This window comes from Gossypium hirsutum, chromosome A08 (genome assembly GCF_007990345.1).
Source record: "Gossypium hirsutum isolate 1008001.06 chromosome A08, Gossypium_hirsutum_v2.1, whole genome shotgun sequence".
In the NCBI taxonomy this organism is placed as follows: Eukaryota; Viridiplantae; Streptophyta; class Magnoliopsida; order Malvales; family Malvaceae; genus Gossypium; species Gossypium hirsutum.
In genome coordinates this window covers 76,219,609-76,241,972 of record NC_053431.1, presented here as the reverse complement: position 1 = coordinate 76,241,972, position 22,364 = coordinate 76,219,609, and the positions used below count along the sequence as shown (strand labels likewise).

At 31.9% G+C, this 22,364-nt stretch overlaps 1 protein-coding gene across 1 annotated transcript; it reads right to left on the bottom strand.

The window, feature by feature from the left end:
- Positions 1-21,463, bottom strand: LOC121205027 (uncharacterized). Its single transcript, XM_041075957.1, has 4 exons — positions 21,182-21,463; positions 9,322-9,506; positions 541-619; positions 1-110 (listed from the first exon to the last, which is right to left on the bottom strand). The coding sequence occupies exons 1-4, from the start codon at positions 21,461-21,463 to the stop codon at positions 54-56; spliced, it is 603 nt and encodes a 200-aa protein (XP_040931891.1). The 3' UTR covers positions 1-53.
- Positions 21,464-22,364: the final 901 nt, after the last annotated feature.

The following is a 22,364-nucleotide window of genomic DNA, read 5'->3' as shown; positions in this document are numbered from 1 at the left end:
GTTAACTAACCTTCTGGTTATATCAAACTGATAAAGCCAATATAACATATATCTCAATTATAGTAAAAAGGTATATGCCATTTTTCATGCTTCGGGATCTTTAATTTAGCCTGAAAAGTTCACAAAAAATGATACCATCAACAACAGAGCTCAAAAAAGCTTTATATGAGGCAAGCTCAATACCAATTAAGAAGGGAAAATAGACATTTTTTAAAAGACCAATTATTTTAAAAAAAATTGAGATTTTTTTCCCTTGAGAAAATGAATCTTTCTTTTTTCTTTTTCTTCAAAAAAGGGTAGGATAGCAAAAACATGAAGCAGACGTATTACAGTTTAAGGTATCCAATCTCCAAAGTAAATGCAGAACATTAAAAAAATTGCTTTTGGAACCACATTGATTTAAAAACATGCCTTCGTGTACCATATGTTTTAAATTTTTAAGAAAAATTTTTAAGACACAATCTATCAAATAGTTTATGAACATAGCAAACAATGAAATCCAGCTAGCTAATACAACAAAATTTATAGCCAAAACAACACCTCAAGCTCCTTGGCTAGCTTGCTAACTTCCACTGCACCATGACTGCATTTCTGGTATCTATCAAGTGTTTTGAGCATGCTGAAAGGAAAAGCAAAAAGTGAGAAGAAATTCATCACTCATGATGCTGAATTGTGTACATAAAGCAATTAATATTCGTACTCAGATATACATAGTTTTCTAGTATTTCATCTTGGATAATATTCAATCATGAGAAACTTAAAGTTAAAGGCTTTGCATGAATCTAAATCTAACATGATGAAATCTAAAACATACCCTCAAATCTTCTATTTAACTACTAATATAATACAAAAAACCTAAAAGCAAAAACAAAGGAGTTCAAGTCATTTTTATCATAAAATCAACTTTACATCATATACAGCTATGCATCCAATGCTACACTCGAACTTGAGCTATCAAATTTCTGGGTTATTAAAGGATTTAAAATAAATAAATAATGAATAATACATATATCCATTGAGAAATGATCATGTGGGCATTTCAAGACATGACACCCTAGTGACCAATGGTAAGCTAACCCTACCAAAGGAAAGGACATTTTTTATTTGCCACTGTTCAAAATCTTCTTTTGAAACTAGTGCTTGTAAAACAAATTTAACTCAATTAACCAAGGGTTACCTGATTTCTTAAACTACGCATGCATATGTATAATATTATTGTTTTTTTCTTTTTTTATTCAGAAAAGCAATGAAGATCTTTTCTTAAACTACTGCTTGACTCATAAGCCAAACTGGTGGTCTTTCAACATCTTGCCTTCGAATAGCATTGAGCAACAGGGGTTCTGCTAAAGTTTTTGGTTCTACTACAGCCCCTAAATGAGAATTTCACAAATAAAACTATTAAATCAGCCATTTTTCAGCAAAACATAGATAGGGCTCAATAATGCGGTCAGGCCAGATAAAAGAGATTAGTTAAAGAAATGAATGGTGGAGAATCAATGGTGTGAATGATTCAGCTAACTTAAATATGTTGTGCTTGCATATAAGGGGGTGAAAATGTATTGTAACACCCCAATCCGGTATCCGTCGCCGGAATAGGTAAAGGGGCATTACCGGACTTGAAACTCATATCAGAACAGTAAATTTTTTTTTTTGAACATTCCTTTAGATAAGTACTAAAGACAGTCAGGGATACAATTTAAACTTCTATAAGTACACATTCAAAAGATGCCATTTTCGCATGGCTTATATACATTAACCAAAATATTCTTCGGCCACTGGTCTATTCTATACATGCCATAAAATAATTCAAAACATAACAGTAACAAGCAGTGGATAGTGATAGTGTGACTAGTTGCTGACGATCCCCGAGCCTGTAGCTTCCAAATGAGATCTAAAAAATAGAGGAAACAAAGTAAACGGAGTAAGCCTTACAATGCTTAGTAAGTTTTAAGCAGTGTCAAAGAGAACAATCAAATTATAACATAGTTGTTCGTATTTTTATTTCACTCTTCCTTCGGCATACCATCCCTTTACCGAATATGCACATCTCATCATATATAATTGGCAGATAAACTTTCACATAAAAGTGAGCTCATGTGGCATAGATATATTGTATAATTTCACATAACCCCTCACACTGATCCGATGTCACATAATCATAGGAATAGTCTTATAGATTGCTCACGTATGCATCACATAACTACCTTATGATTTAGTTCAAATCAAGCTCACATATAAACTTGGAGTACATACCTGTTTAACCTTTCGCATTGAATATATTTATAAGCAATTCTTATTGCGAAGTCTTATAGCTTTAAACTCTACTCGGATTATCAGCGAGACCTTTAGCTCAGATGAAATCTCCACACGAAGTCAGCGGGTCTTAACCCAGACATAGTCACCACATCTGGTCATCTGGTTTTTAATCCCGGGTTTACATCATAGAGTTTCATGCATATTTATTCACATGTTACAACATTCACATTGACTATCATATTTGTAATTCATTTACCTCATCAAATATCTAATAAAACACACCTTCCGCCGTCTATCATTTGGCCACAATATATATATACACATCTCATACATATCTCACATTAGCCATTTGGCTTTACCACGTCTCCATCTCATACACATTTCGCATTAGCCATTCTACCTTATCACATATATGCATGTTCACATTCATCACATTGGCCATTCGGCCTTATCACATATATGCATGTTCACATTCATCACATTGGCCATTCGGCCTTATCTCAAATATACACATTCACATTCATCTCATAAAATCCTAAATCAAAATATAAATTTTCATGTATACACTTTGTCTTGGCTGAATCTACATCTATCATTTTCCAATGAATAATTCAATTTCATGCCATACTATCATTTCATATTCGAATACTTATAAACTTACAATTTCACAAATTTTAATATCAAAGATCCATCTAACACTCATATATCATTTTACAATATCACAAATTAGAATTCACGTATGGGTTTAATCAATAGCTTATGAGCAACTAAAACAAGTTTTATCCATGTTTACAACATAACCACAAATTCTCTACAAGCTGTTTTTCCTGAGAAACAGTCGTTAAATTATTTGTAACTGGGGCTACGAAATTCCAAATTATGTGCCGTTAATTTTCCATGAAAATAGACTCGTATATCCTCTATCCACAAAATTTTCAGAATTTTTGGTTTGGCCAATCAATACCAGATTTTTCTTAAAGTTCCCCTATTTTACTGCTTGACTACTCCGACTACTCTTCACTAAGAATTTAATTTCTCATTGTACCGAATTCAAAATATGTTTTCGTTTTTTTTGAAACTAAACTCATTAAGAAGTCTAAGCATATAATTTTATCTTATAATCATTTTTGTACGATTTATGATGATTTTCCAAATACTGAACAGGGGATTTCGGAGCCATTCTGACTCTGTCTCACACAACCTTGAAAATCTCATTATCGTCAACCCCTTTGCTTACACGATTTCTTTTATATGAAACTAGACGTATCAAGCTTTAATTACATAATTTATTCAGCCTTTAACTCAACTCCCACAATTTATGGTAATTTTTCCAAAACACGCTACTGCTGCTGTCCCTAGCAGATTTATACAATTTACTCTGTAAAGTTCTCATTCACATATTTAAAATATAATATCGTATATGCCGTCATTTAGAAAATTCATTGACCTTAACGTATATACATAATTCATATTCATCCCGTTTTAAAACTTAAAACTTACAAAGGAATCAAACTCAATTACTTAATAACTTACCTCGGAAGTTGTCGAACGATTACAGATCGACTATTCGGTTAGGTAGCTTTTTCTCTTATCCGAATTAGACTCCCTAAGCTCTTGAGCTTGAATAAACAAATTTAATCTATTACAAACCAATTATACAAACTCATGGCCGAATACACATTTCTCCTACTTCCATTCTAAATAAAATTTTATCAAGCTTCCATCTTCATTTAACTATGTACCATTTAGAACTATCAATACTTTACACCCTTTAACAAATTATAATCAATTGCCGAATGCATCTTTGACAATTTAAACCACACAACTCAAATTCTTACAATTTAAACTTAGAAATTTCTATTCATGTAAATTTTAGCAACATGGAGTCCATTAAACACTCCAAAATTCCATTTGAACAACAATTGTTCAACCTTCTAGCATAATTTCAATCTAGACATCAAGCATTATTTAACATTCAGACTATTTTATTAGACCATCCGAATAGCTTAATTAACACCAATTTATAGCCCCTTGAACAATGAATTAAACCCATTCGATTAGCAACAAAAACTAATATTTAACAACTATTGTTTTCTTTTATTTCCAACATGCAGCAGACCAATTCCTCCACATATTACAGCACATTCAAATCAGCATTTACATGCTGGAACAATTTGTTTTCAAGCTGCAGTTTCCAGTAGTCATTTATGCATTTAATTGTCAAATTGTTACGTCACTACTTGTGACAGCCCAAAATTAACCCTAGTCGGGAAGTGGTTTCGGGATCGCTAAACCGAGTCACCGAAAGGTTTGAATGTGATGTTTATTGTCTAGAATATGTAATCATGAATGTGTGAAAATTTCAAGCTTCGATTTAGTCGATTGCATGTGAATTTAGTCAATAGGACTTATATGAGAAAATTTTAAAATGTGATAGGTCAATGCATGAGGACCTATTAGTGCATGTGGAAGAAAAAGGGGACTTGCATGTCAAATTCCCCTCCCTAATATGTAGTGGCCGGCCATGCTATGGGTGGAAACATGTCACCAACATGTTGTGTTAGTGATGTATGGTAAGGAAAATAAAATAATAAGCATGATAATTAAATAATGAAAGGAAGGGTGATGGAAAAAAAAATAACATGGTCTCACCCCCTTGTTGCCGTGAATTGAAGAAAGAAAAAAAAAGTGTTCATTCTTGAACATCCTTGGCCGAATAGAGGAAAGAAAGGAAGGGGAAAAAGCTTGAGAAAATCGGCCATGGTGGTTTGCTAGACTAAGGTATGTTTGATATTATTCTTTGAGATTCATGTATATTTTAAGTTGTAAGTGAAAATCTACCTAGCCATGGTTCAAATTTTGTTAATTGATGGAGATGATATTCGGCCATGAATGTTACATTCTTGGTTGGTATTTTGATGTCTTTGGTGATGAGGTATGAAGATGGTTGATTTTGAGTGTTTAATAAAAAGGATGCATGAATTATTGTTAAATAATGGTCGAATGTAGCATGATTAAAGATGTGAATAAATTGAAGTTAAGGAGGTTGTCAATGAAAAATATGAGTTGGATGAGGCTTAAAGAATAAAAATCTAGGTGACTAGAGGTCAAGGACATTCGGTCATAGGCTTGTATGCTAGCAAAATCGGCCAAGTGATTATGTGGTGGAAATTAAGTGTTAAATGGAATGAAAATGATATTATATGGGGGTATGTATATTCGGCCATATGAGTAAATATATAGATGATGTTAAATTTGATTATGTATAATGGGCATTAAGATGTGGAACTTAAGAAATTAGAAGTAAATGAACTTGATAGTATTTAAGAGATAGAGGTGATAGATTAATGTTGCACATTCGGCTATGGTTAGGCATGTTGATGATCTTATCTTGATTTAGATAATTAGGCATAAAAGGGTGGCAAAGGGGATGAAATTGTCGAATGATTAGTTGGGTAACAAAAGAAGCATTCGGCCATCCCTTGAGAGCTTGTGTGATGTTGGGTTTAAAATTAGCAAATGTAACTTACCTAATGCATGTGCATGGGTGATTAGATTTTGATGATATGGTAGTTGCATGAGGTTATTAGCCGAATATACTAACATACATATACATGTGAAATTGGATTGTAAATATTTGGCAAGGTGGTTAAACTAGTTAAATTATTGATTAAGCTCAAGGAGTTAAAGGAGGTGAATCGAGCAAAGGCAAAGAAAAGGTCATCGAGTAGCCGAGTTGGAACCGTCTTACCCAACACGAGGTAAGTCATTAAGCATGTAGTTGGTATGATTTCAAATGGTCATAATGTTTATGTATTGATGCTGAATGGAATGAATAAATATACATATATATATGCATGTACGTATGTGATGATGAAATTGTTGAATGAAAAGAAAAGAGGTAAGATGTACTGAGTTGTTGATCTCGGCACTAAACGTGCGGGTATAACCATTTATGACCATGAGATTGGCGCTAAGTGCGCGGGATTGAATTGTACAGCACTAAGTGTGCGATTTGACTATGTTGCACTAAGTGTGCGAAATGAATATGATGCACTAAGTGTGCGAATTGACCATGCGGCACTAAGTGTGCGAGTTTGACTATGTAGCACTAAGTGTGCGATTTGATTACGTAGCACTAAGTGTGCGAGTTGATTATATAGCGCTGAGTGTGCGGACTCAATATGCATTCGTGAATCATTATGGACACTATGTGTGCGACACTATTGAGTCGATCGCGGACAGCGGATCGGGTAAGTGTCTTGAGTACATGGCTAATAGGTGCTATGCTTATACTTGGTGTTGAGCTCGGTAAGTTTGAACCTATGTGACAAATATACTTGAAGTCACGTACATAAAATTTATCGTAGGATGGGTGAAAGGCCGTTTAGTCGTTTGATTGTAACGAAAATAAATTGATTTATGAAAATGCCTCAATGTCCTATTGATGAGTATATGGAATGTGAATGCATGAATTGATATGAAACTGAATCGATAGGTTGGAGGAACTATGGTATGGTTCGGTATGGATGGAGTAAATTGTCTCGTTCCATTTTGTTTCCTCTTGTGATAATGTTATTGATGGATGGTAGTGCATTGCTTATGACTTACTGAGTTATAAACTCACTCGGTGTTTCCTTGTCACCCATTATAGGTTGCTTGGACTCATCTATTTTTGCGGGGTAAGGCCGTCATCGAAGTCATCACACCGGATAGCAAGTTTTGGTACTTTCTTCTTAGTTGGCTTAGAAGAACATTTTGGCATGTATAAGCTATTACGTTGTGTTTGAACTTTGGCATGTAAACTTTAAGCCATGCGAAAATGGCACGAATGTTCGATTGAGTTGGATCAAGGGTAGGCATGAAATGGACCTAGTTACTTTCGTAACAGATGCTGGCAGCAGCAGTGTCATGAGATTGAAAAATCACTAAAAATAGTAGGAGTGGAATTAATTGATGAATAAATTATGTAATCGAAGCTCGATGAGTCTGTTTTCATGAGGAAGTAACTAAAAGATCATATGGGCAGTATATTAAGAGATAATCAGATTTTTGTGGGACAGGGCCAGAACGGTTTCTGGATTCCCTGCTCCGACTTTGGAAATTCATTATAAATTAACCAGAGATAATTAGGGGTCGTACCATATATGTACAGATTCCTCTCTGAGTCTAGTTTTCAAAGAAACAAACGGCATCAGTATTGAATCCCCGTGCAGGGAGATATCCAAGTCGTAATGGGCAAAGGTCAGTGTAGTCGACCCCTGCAATATGGGAGACTTTGACTAATAAACTGTACTAATTGGCCCAACCAAAAATTTTAGAAAAAAATAAATAGATGGGCACATGAGTCTAGTTTCTGGGAAAAATCACGAAATTGATTTTCGAGTTACGAAACTCAAGATATGATTTTTAAAACGACTAGTACACAGATTGGGCAGTGTCTGGAAAATAAATTTTATAAGGGGTTAAAGTCAGTTAACACCTCGTGTTCGACTCCGGTGTCGGTTTCGGGTTCGGGGTGTTACACTACTAACAACTGAAACTTAGTAAGAATAACATAATATTTTAGCTATTAAACTCAATTTATCAACCCCTATAACCATAACTTACCTGCATGCAAACATTGGAATTTAAACATAAGAATTTACAAAGTTTCCTTTGAAAAACTCACTCACAAGCACATTCAATATGTCCTATTTTGGACAGCACAAGGCAGCAAAAATTATATCCCGCAAGAACACACTTAATAGTATTAAAATTTATTAGCTCATCACAACAAAAATCCATTCTTTTTAATCCTGTAATAACTCAATTAATTGGTCCCTAAACTGGACAGCATAATGCAACAAATGGGACTGTCCATACAACCCCCCAATCGGCATGAAAATAGAACCATTAATTTGTTCAAATTTTGGACAGCATAACGAAGGCACAAAATTGGACAGTAGTATTTTTTTTTTACAACTAATCAAAGAGCTTTTCTTTTCTACAACCCATATTCATGCCTTCCAACCACAATCCATCATCATTTTTCTTTACAACAAAGTTAAAGATAGAGGAGAGCTTAGAAAACTTACCAACTTAGGATACAACTCTTAAACAAGCTAAATCCTTAGTTTCCTTCAACATGCAAACTGTCTCCATTTTTCTTTTCTTTTTCCCTTATGGTTTCGGCAAAAGGAGAAAACAAAGAGAAAAGTTTCTTTGTTTTTGTCACTATTCTTTTCTTATTTAATTCATGTTTTCAAATTATAAACTATTAAATATTATTTACTAAATATAATATACACATAATGCCAAAATCATAGCATCATTACCATCCACTAATGTTAAAAGTGGGCCATTTGACATGCAAGTCCACAACTTTAGTAATTCAACATTTTAATCACTTGGACATTTGCCTATCATATTTTTAAAGCTTCTCAAATATGTCCTTTTTAGCTAATTTCACATCCAAATGACAAAATTAAAACATGAAATTTTTACACATACTTATTCAAAAATAATAAGCATAGAATATAACAATTAATTATTTTTGTGACTCGATTTTGTGGTCCCGAAACCACTTTCTGACTAGGGTCAGATTAGGGGTGTCACATGTATGGAAACTATATATCATGCTGAAATCAGACAGAACAAAGGTAATTTCAATCAGATTATTACTGTTTATAATTTTCAATCAATCATCAACACAAACATGCCACAATAGAACTAAATTGCATGATCATGATCATGCATTAGTATCAAGCATGCTATTGTTATATAACTAGTAAAAATTATGAACAATGGCAGACACGAAGATAGAAGAAAATCAATTCCAGTTTTTCCTTTCATTTTTCCCAAGAAAAATGCAAAAAAAAAAAGAAAAAAGAAAAGCCCCCAATGCCTTTCAATGCTATGGTTGTTCTCATTTGTAACAGAGCTTTAGATGAACCCAAATTCATGAAAAGTAACTATCTTTAGATGAATTTTTACTCATGATAAACAAAAAGACAGCAATACAAAAAAAAAACCCAGCTAGTGAATAGAAGACAAAGAAGGTATCGTGAAGGTACCGTGACATACCAGTGGCTGGAGCAGGTGGTGGACGGCAGATGCACCAGTGGCTGGAGCAGGTGGTCGACGGCAGATGCACCAGTGGCTGGAATAGGGCAGATGCAATTGGTTTTCTTTGGCCAACAGAGTTTGGAGTGAGAGAGAATAAGTGGTTTTTTGTGGGTAAGAATCAATGTAAGTTTACCAGTTGGCCACTAATCCCATGCCATGTCACCATTATTTTAGTTTTTTTACTAATTATTTATTATTCAAAAATATTTTACTTTCTTTAATTAAACTCTTTATTATTTAATATTATCATAATAATAATTTAGTATTCTAACGTTGGAAATTTTTAATAATTTAGCTTTTATATTTTTTTAGTTAAATTTAATTCTCAATTTTTTAAAAAGAGTAAATTTATTTTTTTAACCGAAAATGTTAACTAAAACAATAAATTGTTAATAATATTAGGGTAATAACCCACTAATCTACACGTACTTTATGCTGACATGGTACCATTTATTATATATATATCATATTAGTAAATAATTTAAAAATTTTATTCATACAATAAAAAATTAAAATTCAAAAAATTATACAAATAGTTCTTAAAAAATAAAATATTAATAACATGGATTACCATGCATATTGCATGTTTAAATTTTTCACATTTTAATTAGTTTTTCATTAAAATAATATTGATTTAACTTTTTTTAAGAGGATAATAATTAAATTTCACTCTTTTTAAAAGATTAAGAATTAGATTTAATTAAAATAAATAAATAAAAGCCAATTTGATAAAAAAATTAAACATTAAGAACTAAAATTTTTATTATGACTTTAATATTTAACTCTTAATCTTGAAGTAAATACACAGAAATACAAGGATTCCATAAATATTATGACTTTTTTGTTAGAACTATCTATAATCCCTCCCCAGCCTATAAATACGAGGATAATGAGCTTCAGCGCATTTGAACCCACGTCCTCCTACATTGGCAACAATACTTATACCGATTAAGCAAATACTCAATCGACAAATTCAATCCTTTTTACAAAAACCTAAACCCTAAACCTTAAAAACCATGACTCTAAACCCCAAACCCTAAACCCCAAACCCCAAATCTTAAACCCTAAAACCAAAGAAATAGAATAATGACAATAATATATATTTTCTCAAAATAAATACTATACATTAGATGGCTAACATCTATCAACACAATTATTTTACAAAATAACAAATTCTTTGTAGCCTATTAACAAATTATAATAAGATTCACGAACTTAATATCTATAATCTTTAATATTTTAATTTAAATATTTCAATCAAAACATTTTTTTAGTGTCAATCATTTATGAATATATTTGTTACATAAATTAATTTGCCAATTTAAATGTTGCCTTAGACATACTATTGGACAAAGCTAACTCTTATTTAAGTGTTGCCTTAGGCATGCATATACCATCTCTTATACAAAGAGTTGGCCAAAGCATATGTTGACAAGTCTATCCCAACACTTAGGAAAGTGTTGGCATAGTCTTGGACAAAATCGACTCTTATTTAAAAGTTGCCTTAGGCATGCATATCCCAACCCTTATACAAAGAGTTGGCCAAAGTGTATGTTGGCAAGTCTATCCCAACACTTAGGAAAGTGTTGACCCAAATGTGTAGGCATAGTGTTCGACAAAGCCGACTCTTATTTAAGCGTTGCCTTAAGCATGCATATCCCAACCCTTATACAAAAAGTTGACCAAAAAGTATGTCGACAAGTCTATCCCAACACTTAGGAAAATGTCATCTTAGGACTGGACAAAGCCAACTCTTATTTAAGCGTTGTCTTAGGCATACATATCGCAACCCTTATGCAAAGAGTTGGCCAAAGCATATGTTGGCAAGTCTATCCCAACACTTAGGAAAGTGTCGCCCCAAAAATTTCGTCTTAGGACTGGACAAAGCCAACTCTTATTCAAGTGTTGTCTTAGGCATACATATCGCAACCCTTATGCAAAGAGTTGGCCAAAGCATATGTTGGCAAGTCTATCCCAACACTTAGGAAAGTGTCACCCCAAACATGTCATCTTAGGACTGGACAAAGCCAACTGTTATTTAAGCGTTGTCTTAGGCATACATATCGCAACCTTTATGCAAAGAGTTGGCCAAAGCATATGTTGGCAAGTCTATCCCAACACTTAGGAAAGTATCGCCCCAAAAATGTCGTCTTAGGACTAGACAAAAGCCAACTCTTATTTAAGCGTTGTCTTAGGCATACATATCGCAACCCTTATGCAAAGAGTTGGCCAAAGCATATGTTGGCAAGTCTATCCCAACACTTAGGAAAGTGTCGCCCCAAAAGTGTCGTCTTAGGACTACACAAAAGCCAACTCTTATTCAAGCGTTGCCTTAGGCATACATATCCCAACCCTTATTTAAAGAGTTGGCGAAAGCGTATGTTGGCAAGTCTATCCCAACACTTACGAAAGTGTCACCCCAAAAGTGTCGCCTTAGGACTAGACAAAGCCAACTCTTATTTAAGCGTTGCCTTAGGCATGCATATCCCAACCCTTATACAAATAGTTGGCTAAAGCGTATATTGGCCAGTCTATCCCAACACTTAGGAAAGTGTCGCCACAAAAGTGTCGTCTTAGGACTATTTTGTTGTAGTGATCTAGTATTCAAAATAATATTGGCTTAAAATTGGATGGCATAAATTGGCAATGTTTTATTGGAATAGTAGCTTGGCTTATTTGGAATAGTTGGAACTTATTTGTTTTCCAAGGAATAATGTGGAGTATTGAGGATTTGATTAAAGTTTCTTATAGTTGGGCTAAACAATATACCTCCTCCCTTTTTCCAACTAGCAAGTTCCATTATCAATTTCAACCATGATCGGGAATTGGATTCAAATAAACATTGATGGTGTAGTAAAAGAGGACCCCGATTTAGCTACAATTGGAGGAACTCTATATAACAGATACGATTGATGGGTTATTGAGTATAATCAGTTTGTGGGCATTTGTTCAATTTTATATGTTGAATTGTAAGGTATTTTGGAAGGCTTAATGATTACGATATAGAGTGTTAATCTTATCAGACAGTCAAGAGGAGATACAAACTGTTTAAGGGAATGTTACAAAAGTGTTGAATTCTGTTCTAGTTAGAAGAATAAATACATTGTTGGCCACAATGGTACATTGGTCATTTTAGCACATATCCAGAGACCATAACAAAGAGGCTGATAGTTTAATGAAAATGTCTGTTCAAAATAACGGTGGTATTTAATTTTTTGATGCGCCTCCAAGGGGGACATATGTATTTCTAAGTAATTTTCTTGTAAAGTTTTTCATTCACAAAAAATATATATATGGGTTTTTTAAAACTTTTTTTAAATAATTAATTTAATCAAGTTTTTTTTATTTTCTATAATTATGTACCAGTTTTACTCTCGATATATGAAAATAATTTTTTATTGTATACAATATATGTATAAATTAAATATTTTGATTAATAGCTTCTTATATGCATAAATATTGTCAGGAAAAAAATTATTGTATATATGCGCATAATTTTATGTATATATATGCATAAATATTGTCGATAATTTTACTTTAACAATATATATAGGGTAAATTATTAAAATAGTCATTTTTTTTACTTCAAGTTACATTTTAGTGACTTATACTTGAAATACTACGTTTTAGTATTTTACGTTAACATGTTGTAATATTTTAGTCACTGAGCCGTTAATTGCTAGTAGAAGTGTAATGGTAAGCTGACATGGCATGTTAAATCATCATTTCAAACAAAATTTTTAGGTTAAATTATACAATTGGTCCACATGTTTTTTCATTTTGAGCAATTCAATTTTTTTCTTTTATGTTCTTTTAACTTTCTTTTTTTTTTCTTTATTTTCCATTCTCTTCTGCTTCTCCCTCTATTTTCCTCCATTTCCCATATCTTTTAACGTAGTTTTTTCTATATTTTCTATTTGTTAAAACATTTTTATGTTTATGAAAAAAGAAAAGGCAAAAGTTGAAACCAAAATAAAATTTGCTTTGCATATTCTCACTCTACAATTACAAACCCTCATCCTCTCTTCCCCATCTCTTTTTTAGATAGACAATATAGGAAATATTTCTTTTTTTTTATAATCTCAAATTACTATAGTGTATATATAAACTTTTGAAAACTATTATGCATGCCAACATATATGACTCCTATTTACACTATTATTAAAATAAACGTCGATAATGGCAATAGAATGATCACAAAAATAAGAAAAAATAAGAACACATGGATTTTACGTGGAAAATCCTTTCAGAAAAAATTACGAGTAGAGGAGAAGAAAATTTACTAATCTTGAAAATCGAATGATCCAAGAGGAGTTTTGACTATATCTATTTAAAGGTTGAAAAACCTTATTTTAATCAATGTCAAATATAATAAATGCAGTTCTATACAAATTCTACTTGTGTAACATGGTCCCTTGTTTTGCCACTATATTTTATTTATTTAACAATAATTCAGGTCACACAACTCTAACAACTATTAATCCCTATATTTTACCAAGGTTATGGATTTAGTCTTTATACTTTAATTTGATCATTTTTAATTTCTATAATTTTTTTTTATTTTTAAAATATCAATCTTCACCAAACTATAACTATTAAATTCATTAAGTTCCTCTATTGTCAAAATAAAACATGCTATTTTTAATTTTCAAAATTTGAAAGCTATAACAAAAAATTCAACCAATGGATTAATGACTATCATTGGCGTCAAAATGGAAATTTCAAAATTTGAAAAGTGTAAAGACTTAGAATGATTCAAATAACGAATATAGACTAAATCTATACGCATAGTATTAGATTAGTAATTGAATTAAACCAAATAGATTGAACTGCTACTGTTTGGGCTAAGATTAAAATTTAAAAATTCAAAAAATATGAGGACTAAAATTGATCAAATTAAAATATAAAAACTAAATGGAACAATTTTCACAAATAAACTAACAGCAGAATTTTTAACGTCCATTTAGATGATGTCAATTAATCATATATAATATAAGAAAACGATTGTTATGTTGCAATTTAAAAATCTATCATTTATCACTATAAAAACTTATCATGTATAATTATTGGTTATATTAAAAAAATAATTTAAAGCTTTAGAATCAATTTATTAAGTTTGATTATATATTATTAAAATATGATTAATTTACTACTGTATAATGCACCTTTGCCCCCAAAAAGAACCGTGATTACCTAAAATGCAATATGAAAACAGTGATTACCTTAATTGTAGTATGTTTTCTCCATCTTAATTACAGTAATTTATTAACATAACAGTTGAGCTCTCCAACTATTTAAGATAAAATATTACAAATAGAAAATAGAAAAATTTAATATAAAATTATTTAAAATATATATATATGACATATTTTAATTGAAATATGTAATTATAGTAAAGATTTGAAAAATATTGATCGGGGCATTTTCATATGTTTTAAAATATTAAAACATACAATTAAACCGGCCATTTTATCCAAAAAGGACATTTTCAAAATTTAATTATGAAAATGGGTCAACTTTTTGATTATTTACCGAAAAGGGCCAAATTTCACAAAAATGCATCCATGTCAGCACGATTTCAGGGGATATGCCAGCAAAACACTTCCCTGGGGGAGCATTTTTGCCATGTCAACAAAAATCGCGCCCTCATGGAGGCGCTTTGCTGATGTGGCAAAAACGCTCCCCCAGAGACGTGTTTTAGCCCGGGTTTAAATTTTCAAAAAAGATCATTTTTTAAATATTATAAAAATAGACCAATATTTTTGAAAATTTACAAGAATAAACCTTAAAAAAGGCTCAAAGTGACAACACCAATTAATATGGAAATAAAACTTACAAAGCAAGTCTTTCTATAGACTTAAAGTCTCATTTCCTTATTTTCTTAAGCAATGTGGGATATTAAATATGTGTATATATAGACTCATAAATAAGTTTGCAGGTTGTTCCTAAACAATGTGAGATTCTTTCCTCTTTTAACTAACATGAGACTAAATGCCACACTATATTTTATAAATTTTTTTACAAAACAATTTCTTTTTTTTTATATATTTTGTTAATATTTTCTCATATTATAAAATTATCTTTTGAGATATTTAATCTTATTTCATTTTAGAATTGTTAACATATACAAAAGAACTATTAAAAAAAGAGAACAAATTGCACATATGGAACTTGTACATGCAATAATCTTCTATTCAACTTTAAATGTTTGAAGTTAATATCAATGCAATTCTATTTTTTAAAACAATTTTCCATTATTTAAATTTAGAAGTTATACTTTTAATTTTTTAACTTTATTTTTTATTTTATATTATGAATGTTTGACTAATAAATAAATTGTGAGTATTTGGCACTCAAATAGTATTTTTTTGTAATTTTTAAAAATTGATATATCTTTTTTAAATATTTACTTATTTTTAATATTTTACTATACTAATTAATTTTTTTAATTCTAATTTTAATTTAATTTTCATCACATAATGAATGTTGGTAAATTTATTTTAGATGTATTTTGACTAGATAGATAATTTATTTAAACATAGTATATAATTATGTTAAATAAGTTTTTTATAGAAATATATAATATACATAAAATATAATAATTATTTTTCATATTTTTATATCTAGATTAAATTATATTAGTAGTCACTTAACTATGATTTTTTAGCTATTGAATTATAAAAACTTACAAAATGATCACTCAACTATTAGTAATTTTTTAAATATTTATTTTTTTAATATTTTACCATACTCATTTTATATTTGATAATTTTTTTACTTATAGAGTTTAAAATTTTTATTTATAATGTAACAAATGTTAACTTTTTGTAAAAAAAATTAAACTCTAAGTAAAAAAATATAAAATATAGTGTAACTTTTAATCTCATTTTGTTAGTTAAAAGAGGAAGGAATCTCACATTGTTTAGGAACAAGCTGCAAACCTATTCATGAGTTTATATATACACATATTTCATATCCCACATTGCTTAAGAAAACAAGGAAATGAGACTCTGAGTCTATATAAAGATTTACTTTTTAAGTTTTGTTTTCATATTAATTGGTGACACCTTAAAAAAATTGGTGTTATCACTTTGAGCCTTTTTTAAGGTTTATGCTTGTAAGTTTAAAAAAAATGGTCTGTTTTTATAATATTTAAAAAAATAACCTTTTTTGAAAATTTAAACTCGGGTTAAAATGTTTCCCTAGGGGAGCGTTTTGACGTGGACACTAAAGCGCGCTGATATGGACGCGTTTTCGTGGAAAACGGCCTAATCCGATAAATAACCCAATAAACAGCCTATTTCTGTAATTAAATTTTGAAAAGGGCCATTTTGGGTAAAATGACCAATTGAACCTATATATCACATCACATGGAATAAAAAAAATCATATATATATGGCTTAATATAATTTTTGGTATCTGAATTTGACAATTTTTCCTAATTTGATACCTAAACTTGACTCTTTTTTTCTAATTTGGTACCTAACTTTTTTTGTTCAATTTGGTACTTGTCAAATGTTTTACAAATTACTCTAATATACTAAAAATGTTTTTTTATGAGGTAGCAAAAATAATCAATATATTATCGACATGTGACAGATGATGTAATATTTTTTGTATTTTATATGCTCAATTACTTTTGGTTTTATTTATTTAACTAATTATTTTATTTATTGAAAATAATAGATTTATTTTAATTTGGGGTTAAATTTTTTTCTAATTTAATATTAATTTGTTAAGCATGACAAAAAAAAACTAACACCATTAGTATTTTGCGTAATTTGTATAATATTTAATAAATCTAGGTACCAAATTGAACCTAAAAAAAGTTTAGGTATCAAATTAGAAAAAAATGTCAAGTTCAGATATCAAATGGAGCCAAAAAAAATTTAGGTACCAAATTAAGAAAAAGTGTCAAATTCAAGTACCAATATTATATTAAACCTATAAATCTAATATTAGAAGGTTAAATCTAAATATGGATCCTTTAAAAAATCTAAATATGGAAATTATAAACATGTTCACATGACATAGTTTTGATATTTGGATGCTATATTATGCAACACGTTAATTTTTAAAATAAAATTATTTATGAAGATTTGGGTTTTTTTTATGGCAATTCGAAATTAATTCTACCAGTTTCGCTAATATATATGGGATGATGAAAAACTTTAATACTGAATTTATTGTATTTTTACTAACCATAAGTCATTGTTTTTATTTATTTATTTCAGCTTTACCTTTAATTTTGGCATCTCTATAGTTTATATATATATATTTATCTTAATATAATATTTATATAATCACATAAAATAGGAAAAAAAATTACAATCCGGATAGAAAAGAATCTTAAAAAAATAAAAATCTTAAGAAAACCTCATTAGATATGATATTTTCCAATATATATATATATATAAAACCTCATTAAATATTACAATTCGGATTGCAATATCAATGACGTTTTCTTATGTGTATGTCTCTATATATACACACTATAATGAGGTTTTCTTACCAAAAATAAAAAAGAAAAAGAAAAGAAAAAAAGAAAACAAGGCTTATTTTCTAATTTAGTCCCTATAAATTTATATTTATTCTTATTTCAAAAATAATTTTATAATATTATCTACATTATTCCCTATATACTTTCAATTACTTGTAAAAAAATGTATTAATTTTCTTTGGTTAAAATATGTTACAAGTCCATGTTTTCAAAAAATAAGAATTTAGTTCTTGGTACTTTTATTTCATAGAATTTAGTCTCTTTACTTTTCAGATTTCAAAATTCAGATCCAACTGTTAACATTATTTAATGTTTTTGTTAAATTCAAATTAATTAAAAAGTCATTTTTTAATTACATGGCCACCAGGTGATTATTTTTTTTTATTTTAAAAATGTCATAGCAAAAGCTTTAATAAAAATTTAAAATATAGGGACTAAATCCTAAAAATAATTCATAAATTGTATTATTATATTTAAACATTACAAGTTTTGTAATAACTATTCAATAAATATAATATATTTTAATTGATAAATACAACTAAATCCATGCTTCACATAGGATAATATATTTAAATACAATGAAGAAAGTGTTGATACTATATGACCTATATCGATACATTAGTTTTATTTTAAATTTTCTAAATATCGAAGCTCAAAATGGTATCAATACCTAGCATAGGTATTGAAACCTTATCTAAAATTTTGAAAACTTTGCAATTTGGTCCTATTTCATGTTCAGAATAGCAAATGAGCTTTTGTAAGCTCAATTGAATCTCAAAAAAGTTTGTATAGCATTTGATAACTATGACTATGGAATGTTTGAATATTTAAATGAATTATTTATATTTTTTACAGTAGTTGCTCCGACAACGAATGTGGCATCCTAAAGCTTAGACCTAGCGATAAATACTTTAAAAGTGATGAATACTTGTTTAACTTTGGAGCAAGATGACTCTATTTTAGCCAAGTGGAAAGCTAAACTTGTATTTCTTTAGAAAATCCAGGAGTTGCAAAAAGACAACTCCAAGTTGCAAGCAAAATGGAAACTTGTTGAAATCAATCAGACCATTGAATTCAGTATAGGTGATAATGGGAGTATATACTTTCGGAACTATTTGTGACTACTGAAAAATTCAGAGTTGAAACGAGGCATCCTGTACGAACCTTACAGTAGTACCTATACGATGCATCCAGGTAGCAACAAGATGTATGATGATTTGAAACCGTTGTACTAGTGGCTGAGAATGAAAAGAGAGATTACTGAGTATGTGGCAAAATGTTTGGTATGTCAGCAAGTTAAAGCAAAACATCAGGTCTCATCAGGTTTATTACAACCTATAATGATTCTGGAGTGGAGATATGAGCAAATTACTATGGATTTCATATTAGGTTTGTCGTTAACGTCTAAAAATAAAGATGTAATTTGGGTGATAGTTGACAAGTTAACTAAATTGGCTCATTTCATTCCTATGAAAATCGATTATTCACTCGAGAAATTGGATAAGATTTATATCTCTGAGATCGTGAGATTGCATGGTGTGCCTTTGTTTATCATTTCAGACATGAATATGAGATTTACTTCCAGATTTTAGGGTAAGTTACACGAAATGTTGGGCACCAAGTTAAATTTTAGTACGACATTTCACCTTTAGACCAATGGATAGTTAGAGCGAGTAATTTAGATACTCGAGGATATGTTGTACTTGTAACACCCTTAACCCGTATCCATCGTCAGAATAGGGTTACGAGGTATTACCAATCAATACACGCCATTCACATACATAACAAATACATTTATGCATTCATGTATAAAACCCATTCAAATCATTCATATTGTCCCTCATAAGGCTCTACGACACCTTAAAACATGCTTAGAAGAGCTTCGGGACTAAACCGACAATAATTGCAAACTTTTGGAAACATAGAAAATTTTCAAACATTTAAGGGTCACACGCCCGTGTGAATAGGCCGTGTGAGGCACGCCCGTGTCTCAGGCCGTATGAAAACAGGGCATACATACTGACTTGTACCATACGGCTGAGGACATGCCCGTGTGCCATGGCTGTGGGAAAACTGTATAGGTTACTAACTTGGGTCACACAGCCGACCACACGCTCATGTTTTTGACAAAGGAGGGTACGTTATGGGCTCTCATTCTACTTCTCGGCCCAAAGTTCTCGCAATCCTTTTCTCTTGATCCTTCTTCCACTGTTTTCTTCTTTGACGTATGTCTGGCTGGAACTCCAAACCGTATCGGGCCTTGTGGTGTACTGGCTTTATAGCCTTGACTATTCCTTGCAGATATCTCCCTAAACCTTTTCTCGCTCGAGCTCCCTTTCCTACAGTCAGTTTGACACCCATCCTGGTATTTCTTGACAGTTTTGGCGAGGGAATTCTGTTTCCCTCAGTGACGAATATGGCATTGAAAAATTCAAGGGATCGGAAGGAACATTCTGAAGCATCTTTACTCACTTCAATGTATAGTGCGTCGGTAGAAATAGATGCTACAATATCTTCTTCTCCCTCGACGGTGACCAAACAGCCATCCATGATGAATTTCACCTTTTGATAGAGGGATGATGGGACTGCTCCAGCAGAATGGATTCAAGGTCTTCCCAAGAGACAATTGTATGGTGTAATGTCCATGACTTGAAACTCAACATCGTATATGTAGGGACCCACTTCTAGGGGGATCTCGATTTTTCCCATGTCTTCTCGTCTTGTTCCATCGAATACCCTTACTGTAGAATGACAGGGCCTTAGATAGGACAAATCCATCGGAATCCTGGAAAGTGTGGCCAAATGCATGACATTGAGTGCCAATCCGTTGTCAATGAGCATGTTCGGTATTATATAGCCCTTACAACGGGTTGTGATATGCAATGCTTTCACTGAGCCTCTACCATTGGGCTGTATTTCATCATCACTAAAAGAAATGAAATTATCCGCATTCAAGTTGTTCACCCACCTGTCAATCTTCTCAACGGATATATTGTTTGTCACGTAAGCTTGATTCAACACCTTTAACAAGGCGTTCCGGTGAGGTTCTGAATTTAACAGCAGAGATAATACCGAAATTCGTGTTGGCTGCTTACTCAATTGTTCCACCACGTTGTACTCACTGTGCTTAATAAATTTTAAGAATTCTTGTGCTTCCTCCTCGTCCACAGGCTTTTTAGCTTCTTGCTCAGGCACAGTTTCATGCTCATCTTCGGTCACACGCATTGGTGCTTTTCCTTTCTGTTTCAAGTCACTGTTCTTCTTCACTGGTTCGACCTCTTTCGAATAACATCTTCCACTACGAGTGAAATGACCTACTTCCCCAACACTTCCAGTCATGGCCTTGGGTTTTTCATCTTCCGGTGTGATGATATTAACGTCGTATTTCCATGGTATTGCTTTATTGTCCTTGTAGGGGAAAGGAGATGGCACCTCGATTATCAATTTTGGTCTTACCGGCTCCTTCTTTGCGTTGTAATAAATTATTAACGGTCGGTCGGCACTATACGGGAAACCTGACGATTGATGGTCAGAGGCGCATATTTCTCCTCCATCGGCTTCTTCACCTTTATAAAAGATCTCAATCTCCTTATTATCCATCATGTTTTGAAGTAACCTTTTAAATTCCTCACATAACTGAACGTCGTGCCCTACAATTCCATAGAAATTGCAAAAACTTTGATCTTTTGTATTTCTTCCCTCGAATACTCTGTTAAGATGACAAAGTAAACCCTTTTCAACTAACACCTAGATTTTCTGTAGAGGTGTTCTTATTTCAGAAACCCATCTTCTACTTTGTCGTTTGTCCTCCTCTCCCACTGCGCTCACATTCCCTTCAGTGTGATTTGGGAACGGGTTCCTGGATGTACTACCAGCGCCATCAAATCGCAGAATACCCGCATCGATGAGTCCTTTAACTCTCCTTTTGAAGGCCAAGTAGTTTTTCATAGAGTGCCCCTTGTTCCCGGCATGGTATGCACAACTAGTATTTAGATCATACCATTTCGGGTATGGAGGTTTTAGGGGTGCCATGTAATGGGGAGATATTAATTGCTTCTCCAGGAGTTTTGGGTACAGTTCCCCATATGACACAAGAATAGGGGTGAATTGCGGTCTCTCGGGATTGGGCCTTGTTGGTCTTGGTTCATTTCTGGGTTGGCTTTGAGCGGGTAGAGTGTTTTGTGGGAATGTGGTGACGGGCCTTTGGTTGTTCATGGCGTATACGGGGTAGGAAGGAGGTGGTGCTTGGTAGTAAGGGGTCTGAAGAGGATAATAGAAATTCGGAGGAGGATAATTTCGAGGTCGGGGTTAGTTTGGATATGGATTAGGGGTATAACGGCTTCCCATTCCCACCATATGGGCTTCTGGTTCTTTCTTCTTTGTGGGCGCTGCCCTTTTTGAACTTTCTGAACCTTTCATCCTCCCACTTTTGATGGCATTCTCAATAAGTTCTCCGGATATTACGATATCTGAAAAATCCTTCGTAGCACTTCCCACCAGC

What these genes read in the sequence shown, in the direction of transcription:
- LOC121205027 (XM_041075957.1), bottom strand. Translation starts at nt 21,463, where the DNA reads ATGGATAATAAGGAGATTGAGATCTTTTATAAAGGTGAAGAAGCCGAT. An exon ending in TGACTGGAAGTGTTGGGGAA is followed by an intron (nt 9,507 to 21,181) that starts GTAGGTCATTTC and finishes GCATGGGATTAG; the next exon opens with TGGCCAACTGGTAAACTTAC. An exon ending in AGCTAGCCAAGGAGCTTGAG is followed by an intron (nt 111 to 540) that starts GTGTTGTTTTGG and finishes TGAACTTTTCAG; the next exon opens with GCTAAATTAAAGATCCCGAA.